Source organism: Suricata suricatta, chromosome 4 (genome assembly GCF_006229205.1).
Source record: "Suricata suricatta isolate VVHF042 chromosome 4, meerkat_22Aug2017_6uvM2_HiC, whole genome shotgun sequence".
Classification (NCBI taxonomy): Eukaryota; Metazoa; Chordata; class Mammalia; order Carnivora; family Herpestidae; genus Suricata; species Suricata suricatta.
Genome location: NC_043703.1, coordinates 69,190,118 through 69,200,491, shown reverse-complemented (window position 1 = coordinate 69,200,491; position 10,374 = coordinate 69,190,118). Strand labels below are relative to the sequence as shown.

The 10,374-nt window shown below is 39.2% G+C and overlaps 1 protein-coding gene across 3 annotated transcripts in view; it reads left to right on the top strand.

Annotated features, from left to right (window-relative positions):
• Nucleotides 1–10,374, top strand: part of USPL1 (ubiquitin specific peptidase like 1) — a 33,471-nt gene that overhangs the window by 13,964 nt on the left and 9,133 nt on the right. For all 3 annotated transcript variants that reach the window (XM_029936886.1, XM_029936885.1, XM_029936884.1), the window contains 2 exons: nucleotides 2,100–2,213; nucleotides 6,745–6,874. In XM_029936886.1, the coding sequence (XP_029792746.1) occupies nucleotides 2,100–2,213; nucleotides 6,745–6,874 (244 nt within the window). The remainder of the gene's footprint in view (nucleotides 1–2,099; nucleotides 2,214–6,744; nucleotides 6,875–10,374) is intronic.

Below are 10,374 nucleotides of genomic sequence, written 5' to 3'. Positions count from 1 at the left end.
CGTACATTCTGGGTTCTCTATTCTATTCTATTCCATTGGTCTATGTGTCTGTTTTTGTGCCAATACCATACTGTCTTGATGATGACAGCTTTGTAGTAGAGGCTAAAGTCTGGGGTTGTGATGCCTCCCGTTTTGGTTTTCTTCTTCAATATTACTTTGGCTATTGGGGGTCTTTTGTGGTTCCATACGAATTTGAGGATAGTTTGTTCTAGCTTTGGGAAGAATGTTGGTGTAATTTTGATGGGGATTGCATTGAATGTGTAGATTGCTTTGGGTAGTAATGACATTTTCACAATGTTTATTCTTCTGATCCATGAACAGGGAATGTTTTTCCATTTCTTGGTGTCTTCTTCAATCTCTCTCATAAGTTGTCTATAGTTTTCATCATATAGGTCTTTGACATCCTTGGTTAGGTTTACTCCTAGGTATTTGATCATTTTTCGTGCAATCGTGAATGGGATCAGTTTCTTGATTTCTCTTTCGGCTGCTTCATTTTGGTGTATTGGAGTGCAACTGATTTCTGTACATTGATTTTGTACTCTACAACTTTACTGAATTCATGGATTAGTTCTAGAAGGCTTCTGGTGGAGTCTGCCGGGTTTTCCATGTAGAGTATCGTGTCATCTGCGAAAAGTGAAAGTTTTGTGGAGGTTCCTCAAAAAACTATCCATAGAACTCCCTTATGACCCAGCAATAGCACTGCTAGGGATTTACCCAAGGGATACAGAAGTGCTGATGCATAGGGGCACATGTACCCCAATGTTCATAGCAGCAATGTCAACAATAGCCAAAACATGGAAAGAGCCTAAATGTAAATGTCTATCACCTGATGAGTGGATCAAGAAGATGTATATGTACACAATGGAGTATTACATGGCAAGGAGAAAGAATGAAATCTGGCCATTTTTAGGAAAGTGGATGGACCTTGAGGGTGTCATGCTAAGCGAAATAAGTCAGGCAGAGAGACAGATACCATATGTTTGCACTCAGAGGTCTAACAGGAGAACAAGAGAAACCTAATGGAGGACCAGGGGGAGGGGAAGAGGGAAAGAGAGTTGGGGAGCGAGAGGGATGCAAAACTTGAAAGACTATTGAATACTGAAAATGAACTGAGGGTTGAAGGGAGGGGAAAGAGGTGGTGGTGATGGTGGAGGGCACTTGTGGGGAATAGCACTGGGTGTTGTATGGAAACCAATTTGACAATAAACTATTAAAAATTTTTAAAAAAATAAAGTGAAAGGGTAAAAAAATTATGGATATGAAAAAAAGAATAATTAGAGTCAGATGCATATGGCAGCTTTTGGTCATAATAATTTTCTTATTAATCTTAGATAGTTTTCTGTCACATAGCTCCATTATGAGGACTTTAACCCCAAAGAAATGAACAAAAACATGAATAGATATGTGCCTGAAAGATGTTTATCATGATAGTATTTATAGTAGTGAAAAAAGAACCAACTTGAATGTTCAGCACTAGGGAAATTATTAATAAGACTGTGGTTCAGTTGGAATGTAATAACTAGCCTACAAAATTTTTAATGATGCAAATTTGTGTGAAGTTAGCAGGATGTATATACGTTAAGCAGAACTGGATAAACATACTGTCTTCGAAGACCCCCTGAGCAGCCCCCATCCTACAAAGACAATAGGAGGAGGAAGCTATTCCAGATGTTAGTTTGGGAAATAACTACTTTTATCTGCTCCTGTGATCTATATAAGTTTAATAAAAGTTATTAATAAATGATTAAATGTCTCTGGCATAACTAATAATCACAACACATGGCTTCAGTTGTCTCAGAGATAGGCAGACTACGGGAAAGCGTAGCTCTTGCTAGGCCTGTGGTTTTTTGGGGGAGGCAGGCTTTCACTGAGATTTCCTCCAGCACAAAGATGTTACTCATGCGGATACTGGGCTGGGGGATTACTAAGGCAATGTATGGTGTAACACAGAGAGGAGTGAGAGTTCAGGAAATTTTATGTTTTTCATTTGTCTCTGCAAAATATATTGACTCTGATGGACTTTCATTCTTGGTAATGTCTCAGTTTTCTATGGAAGATATAGACTGATGAGTAGTTGATAATCTGTATTTCATTTTTAGATGGAGATTATAAAAAACTTCCTTCAGAAATATTTGCAAAGATAGAGACCTGCCTGAACGAAGTCAGAGAGGAAATTTTCATTAGGCTTCAGCCTCAGCTTAGATGCACATTAGGTAAGTAATTTGTGTAATTTAACTGTACTACTTGTCTACCATAAAGAAATCCTTACACCATAAGGAAATATAACACCATTTTATTACTTTGAGTGATTAGATTCTTGGGAATAGAATCTGTATAGTTTCATTTAGGAGCCCACCACTGGTTAAATCCTTGCCGGGTCGAGTTGTTCCATATAAATATGTGGGCTTGTGCCCTACCCCTTGAAGATGGAAGCAGTTCTCAGAACCAGGTGGTTGCTTTTCTAATACTTCCCTCCAGTAGACTAATGCCCTGTCTTCAACCTTGGCTCCGCATTGAAAAGTACCTAGGGAATTGAAAAGTACTTGGGGCCCATTAAATAAGAATGTCAGGGATGGAGCTTAGAAGTCCCATGTGATTCTTGAGGATGGACAGGGTTGAGAATCTCTGGTCTAAAACCAGCTGTAGTAATTTGACTTCCCTTGCCAATGATTGGTTTAAGAGTTGACATACACAGTTTTCACCAATAGAAAATGAGGAGAAATATACAGATGAGCTTTTGGGAAAGCTTCCTTTTAAAAGGGGCACAATAATGAGACCTGCTATGTTTTCTGCGATTTGGCTTTGGCCTTGGAGCAGAGTGGAGCTAGGGTGCTAGAGCCACAGGCTGTCTATAAACTGTTTTGGTATTGCAAAAAAGAGCCAGTAGTGATTTTTTATAAGGGTATTGTCCTTTTGTTTTGTTTCTCTTTATCCTTATAGTGACTCTTCTGTTAATATTGTGTTGTAGTAAAGAATACAGGATACCTCTATTAGTGTGTTATCTATATTAAATTATATAAAATATCAGAGCCTTCAAATTTTTTTCTCAGTGAGAAAGTTTATTTCATCAGACTCAGATACTGTATCTGGAGGCAGAGTCTTTTTTGCATGGGAGTGTCTTTGTCCCACATTTCTGTCCCCTAGTTTTATTATTTTGTTTTCCATGAACACCTACATATATGTTTACTCTGTACCTAAAACAATAAACTGAATCTCTGTATGCCAAATCTGTGGCATTGTCTTCTTTAAGCCTAAAGTGCCATTGTAATTTATCATCAGGTAGGATCTCAGATGGGATGAGTATTCTTTTTTTCTTTTTTCTTGAAGTATAATTTAGATATAGTAAAAATCATTTTTAAGTGTGTACAGTATGTGTATCCATTATGACAATCAAGTTAGAGAATAGTTCTGTCACCCTAAAAATTTTCTTGAGGCTCCTTCAGTCCGTGTTCTTACCTCCAACCACTGATCTCTTGGGTGGATAATCATTTCAGAGGAGCCTTTTCTGTAAGATTACCAGAGGGTCAACTGAGGGGCAGGTATCAGGTCCTTCCCGGAGTGACTCGAGATGGTTTTTTTTATTCAGGGTTCCTCCTCCAGTTCCCAGTTGAATGCAAGAGTGGTTTCTCCCTAGGTGTGAATCACCACCCTTCTTGGCCCTGATAATTGTATCTGGAACAAGGTTGCATCTTGCTCCACTGCTGCCTTGGGCCTGGTTTTCTATGTGACAGAGAAGGGATTTAAAACAAGAGTTTTTTAAAAGTTTTTTTTATTTTTGAGAGAGACAGAGAGAGGCAGAACATGAGTGCGGGAGGGGCACAGAGAGAGAGGGAGGGAGACACAGAATCTGAAGTAGGTTCCAGACTCTGAGTGGTAAGCACAGAGCCCGATGTGGGGGTCGAACTCATAAACTGCGAGATCATGACCTGAGCCAGTCAGATGCTCAATGACTGAATCACCCAGGCACCCCCGGAGAAGGGATTTTCAAATTATTACTTTGTGCAGTCATAGCAATTGGGCATGTGTACAGCTCTTCTAATACAGTAAAATTCCTCTCTCATTTGTGTTCATGCTACTGATTCAACAGTATTAGGTGCTCTGTTAGAGCTTAAGATCTTACCACTGAAATCTAATCTGAGCTAAATAAATAAAAATAAAAAGAGTATTTTAAAATCATACAATGTTTGTGTCTTCATTCTGAATGTTAACGTGTATTTTAAAGTACTGAGGAAAGAGAAATAGAATCTGTACTGACCCTGAATGTTGGTTAAATTTTTAAGATCAGCCATGGTATCATTTTGATTATTGTTTTTAAAAAAGACATCGTAGCCTATCCTCTCTGTTCCCTCTCCCTGCAGTTTAAGAAATGTAAGAGGTCACAAGTACAAGTTAAGCCCCATTTGTACTCTTTCCTGTTCAGTTCTTCCTTACCTCCCCACAAAGGTAACTGCGCTCTTCGATTTAGTTTTCTCTTTCTAATGTCTAATTTTCTTTTAGAGGATAAGACTAATATTGTTCTGGTTTGTATTTGTTTATGCAATTTTAAAGATTAGTTTAGTCTTTTGAGATTTGTGTACCAGTGTAAGGATACACAGACGAGTAGAATAGAAGAGAGTCCCGGTGAAAACCCTCCCCCTCTGCCTACCTCATAGTGTGACACAAGTGGGGACGCAGATAATGGGGAAAGGAAAGGCTGTCCAGTCAGTGGTGCCGGGACAATCTGCTCCTGAGACAGGGAGAAAGCTGGATCCCTACTTGACACTGTAATCAGGAAGAAACTTCAGCCCATTTAAAGGCTTAAGGGGCGCCTGGGTGGGTTGGCTCACTCAGCTCATGATCTCATAGTTCGTGAGTGGGAGCCCCACATAGGGCTCTGCGCTGACAGCAGGGTGCCTGCTTGGGATTCTCTCTCTCTCTCTCTCTCTCTCTCTCTCTCTCTCGTCTCGTTGCCTCTTCCCCACTTGCACTTGTGTGCATGCTTTAAGTGGAACAAAAAAAGACCTACACATGAAAAAGCAGAATTCTAAAACTTTGGGGGGAAATATGGCTGAATATTTTTCCACTCAGTGGAGAAGAATTTCTTAAATAAGGTACATGTATAGTGGTAGATCTGATTACACTGAAGCTTAAAATCTCTGGGCAAAGATAGAACAAAGAAATATCCTATGTTCTAAAGAACTCTGTACATCAGTTTTTTAAAAAAGACAATCAATTAATGAGCAGAAGAGAAAACTTGACTAGCTAGGCAGCAGAAGGTCACTGAAAGATTTGTATCCTGGCAAATGATAGTGTTTTAGGAAATTCTGCACACTAGGTAGTTGGGTTGGAGTTGGGGTGAAGATACTAGAGGCAAAGAAACCACTTAACGGATTCCAGCAGGAAGTTCTAAAAATTGGAATTAATTGGTATTACGTGTTCTCTAGTAAATGGTTTATGCTGAATACCCGTAAGAGTTGTAAACAATGGAAAAATAATTAAGATTAATTTAGGAGCTATATAAATTACCTAAAATGATCTGTGTACATATAACTTATTTAACTGTATTTTGAGCTCTTTTATGATTTTTTTCTCTTATGGTATTTTGATTTACAGAGAACTTAATGTAGTTTTAGACTTGAAGATTCTATATTGTCATTAAGAAATATAAATTATTTGCTTTTCAATTAATATTTAGCTACAGTAGAGTAAGCACTTAAATGTTAGTAACTGTTACAAACTCATGCTGTACTATGCCGTTCTAATTTGTATTTTTTTCTACTTACAAAACTTGTATTTTGATTTTTATTTTGTATAAAAGTAGTAGTGCACTATACCACAAAGGTGGTGACTACTAGTGTAGAGTGTGCTGACGCAGTACACCTGCTCTGTGGCTGCATCCTGCCAGCGTGACTCCTCCCGGCCCCGGGCCAGGGCATGGCAGCTGCAGGCCAGCGGGAGAACCGGACCACGGAAGGGGAGGCAGGGACGGGAAGGACCCCACTTCTTTCTAGGGCTGGGTCAGTACGGCAGTCTCTAAGCTCCCCTGAGGACAAGAAGGCCAGAAACCAATTGGTGAACAGGTTTAAGAGAAAAATGTATATCTTCCTATTTAATTTGCCTGCTGACCTTAAAACTGGAAGACCAGATTCACTGTTCAGTTTTTGTTTTAAGGATACCAGAATTCAGGTCTTCTCTAGTCTTAAAGTCATTGAAATTTAATTATAACTGTTAAAAGATGAGACTGGAAGATTTCAAGAAGAGTGATAGATGAAGGGCAGGGAGACTTGCGGCCGGCCCTTGAACCCTGTGTGTCCTGTCCCCGCACGTGGAACTAGAGGGTGGAACAGAACGACCTTTTATGGGTTTGCCCGCCTCTGCCATTACTCTGCAGTGTGTCACCAGGTGTATTATCTGTAGTATCTGTGGCAAACTGTTTTTGTTTTGTTTTTATAATACTCTAGAGCTGTTAACAGCTCTGAGGCGATAGTACGGGTCTTTTGTGTCTTTTGTCTTAAAACGTTTTCATAAGTGTCCACCAAGAAAAATGAAAAGCAGGGACTGAAGTGATAATTCAATCTTTATGAGAGACAGTTTTAGAAAAGTGCTTTAAAAACTTCTCGTTGCCCAACTGTAAGTAACTTACTCTGTCATATATTCATGTTTTCACATATATCTTACTTTGAATGTAGTGAGAAAAGGTAACAGTTAATCATTTGGGTTTACCTTTTTCAGTCAACTATGAACAATAATTTTCCCTTTTTACAGGTGATATGGAAAGCCCGGTGTTTGCACTTCCCCTGCTCTTAAAAATGGAACCCCTCATTGAAGAGCTTTTCATGTATTCTTTCTCTTGGAATTTTGAATGCTCACAGTGTGGGCACAAGTATCAAAACAGGTTAGTTTTTCTCTTTTAAAAATGCACTCATTCTTTTGAAAATGGTTCTGAGTAATAAAATATTGATAAAACTAATATTTGTGGCATTGCTCTCTCCCTGGTTCCTTCTGTTCTCAATAAAATTTCCTACTGGGGTTCCTGGGTGGCTCAGTCGGTTAAGCGTCCGACTTCGGCTCAGGTCATGCATGATTTCACTGTTCATGGGTTCAAGCCCCACATCAGGCTCTGTTCAGACAGCTCAGGGCCTGGAGCCTGCTTCAGATTCTGTGTGTCTCCCTTCTCCTGCTCACGCTCAGTCTCTCTCTCTCTCTCTCTCTCTCAAAAATAACTAAAAATGCTAAAAAAAAAAGTTTTTTCTTACCATATCTTGAAGTCTCCCCACAGTTAAGATTAACAGGAAATATTTGAGCCTCAGAAACTGCAACTGGCTTGCTTCTTTCAACTGGAAGAACACCGTGTAGAACACCATGGTTTGCTGGATGACTAGTAGTTTTCTTAGGTGGGGACAAATGGGAAGAGCAGTACATTCTCCCACAGCCCGCACTCTGGATTCCTTGCAGAGGAAGAATACTTCTTAGAATTCCTCGAAATGATACATGTTTTGTTTACTCCTGTTAGCAGCTAGGATTTTTGTTTGGTTACATTTTTTAACATCATGGAAACTGATGTGAGGCTCTGGGAATATAGCAGCAGTTCTGAGAGGAACTTCTATCCTCCATGAAGGGCCAGCCACCACCAAATCCTAGTCTCCGCCTACTTCCCACTCCCTAAGCCCCTCGGTGAGGACTAGAGGGTTCATGATTGACGCAGTCATCTTGTGCCCTGAGATCGGGACTTGAGAGGAACTGTGGAGAAGGCAGCCAGGGAGGGTTTCTTTTGCTTCCGCACACTGGTTTGGGAAGAGGAGTCAAAGTTTTCATCACACATGATACCTTCACTTTGTCCATGCACAAGAAAATTGCTGACTGGCACTTAACCAAATTGGTTCTGTTAGTCATTTATTCAAATTACTATAATAGAGATCAATACTTTCCTCTTTTCTTAAACTCACCCACTATTAGCAAATTAGAAAATTTGGAGTTAAATTATTAAATAAAATACTTAAAATTAAGATGATTTAAAATTATTAAAAATGTGAGAAAGCTATTGTTTACATATCATCTAAATTGAGATTATTTTTGGTATTTAAGAATCAATCATGGAGAGTCAAGTCTGAGAGAATGTTCTAGGGAATGCCAGCAACAGAACCAGAAGATGTTTGATTTTTTTTTTACCAGCTGGCTCAAAAGTAGTAGAACAGAGTAAGAATGAGCATTTCACTCACACCTAGGACTTAATTAATTTTCTGTAAGTGAGTATAAGAACAAGTATCTATTTCCCAGTCTTCTATCCCTGATTTATAGAAATTTTCTAATTTCTCCTTGTTTGACAGATGTGTAAACTGAACCTTGAAAGGGGTAAATAGACAAACAAGATGACCCAGTAGTAAATGGCAGAACTCAGGCTTACATTTTCTGGCCTCAGAATTTCCTGCTCACTGTAGTATACTCCTTAACCACCACCTGGATTTTAAGTAATACAAACAAGCTCGATGATTAAAATTAGCTTAATTACTGCTTTTTCAAAGTCTACATCTGAGTTGTTTGACAGCTTTTCAGTGAGTATATTTTATGTGCCAGGACTCAACAGAAAGAATCTTTATCCTGGCCAAATTCAGACCAGTCAGTTAGGGAGATAACATATAAACACATAATTGAGGGCCAATGACTTAGTAATTATTTTATCTGGGAGCTGCATTAAGTTACTTTGAATACAGTGCATTTTGGAGGCATGTTAAAAAGACTCAGAGGGCTCAGGGCAAAGAAGCCACTGGCCATTTGAGTTGGCTGTTTTCTGGTGTTTATTTTTTTATTTTTAAAATTTTTTTATTTTTTAAATTTTTTTATAGTTTATTTTTGAGACAAAGCATGAGTGAGCGACGGGCAGAGAGAGGGAGACAGAATCTGAAGCAGGCTTCAGGCTTTGAACTGTCAGCACAGAGCCTGATGTGGGGCTTGAACCCACAAACTATGAGATCATGACCTGAGCCAAAGTCAGACACTTAACCAACTGAGCCACCCAGGCACCCCTGGCATTGTTTATTTTTTTAATTCCTTTCTAAAAATAAGTAGTTCTAGAGGAAAAGCTAAAATGAAATCGCATTTCATTAAATACATTTTAATTTATCATAGTTTAAAACTATTTCCACTGAATCTAATGTGAGAATATCCAGCAAACTCCTCTGGTTTTGTGCTGCTTTTTCTTGCATCAGTTTAGGATCTTTTGCTTGATTTATATTCTGGAGGCAGTTATTTACATAGTCTTTGGAGTCAGACTCCCTCGATTAAAGTCTCAAGTCTTTCACATGTCATCTGATATGCAGTCTGTATTTCACTTTCCTCATCTGTAAAATGGGGATAAGAATAGTATCTGCCATTCAGGGTGGTCTGGGAGAGGATTGCTTAGCCCAGCGCCCTGCCACGTGCACGCGTAGAAAGTGCTCGCAAACGTCAGCTGTCACGTGGAGCAGGAACGTTTTTTTGTGGAGGCAAATCCCTTTTAGAGACTAAAAATAGGGGCCTTTACTTAACAGTCATCTGAGAACTAAGAATTTAGTAGAAATAAATCATTCCATTTTGTTGATAACTTTATGCTGCTTGCTTTTAAAATGTTAGCTTCCCTGAGCACTGCTCATCCCATTAAACGATTGATCAAAATTTGTTACTGTTCTGGGAAAAAATAGCATCTGTTAGGTAATTAATTGCTCTTTCAAAGGTATTTTTATTAAAGTGAATCCAGTTGAGATGTAGTGTTCATCTTTAAAGATCATTGTAGGTGCCTCTAGCTGTCAGGGATTTAGACTAAAATGCAAATTTGGAACTTCTGTGCCTGTGAAAACACAAATCTTTCACAACTGGCATTCTGATTTTTTAAAGATCAAGAAAATTAAGTTGTAGGTGTTCATGATTACATATTTGGAACTGCCTTTTTTCCTTTTTGGTTGTCGGTACGGATAGCCAGATTGGGATTTCGTAGGTACGGGGACTACCTTTGGAAACCGTGGTCCTCAGCTAGGGGCTGGTTTGCACCTCATGGGACATTTGGCAGTGTTTTGGAGTGAATGGTTGCTACACTTGGAGGCCGTGACAGGCATCTAGTGGGTAGAGGCCAGGGACGATGTTAAACATCCCCAGGGCACAGGCCAGATGCCTCACAACAAAGAAATGCCCAGTGCAGAATGTCAGTATTGTTCTCGAGAAACCCAGCCTTTAACATTTTCTTCATCCCACAACTGAAAACACATAGGTGGTTCTTGTGGAGAGTCTTCACAGAGTTTGACTAGGGCTTGGGAGGAGCACTGGCATATTAATTTATCATGTGATAACGGGGGACTAGGAAAGTATGGATAAATAAAGGTTTAGGCGTTGACTTACTGTAATTGAATTTAAGTGAGTTTGTCT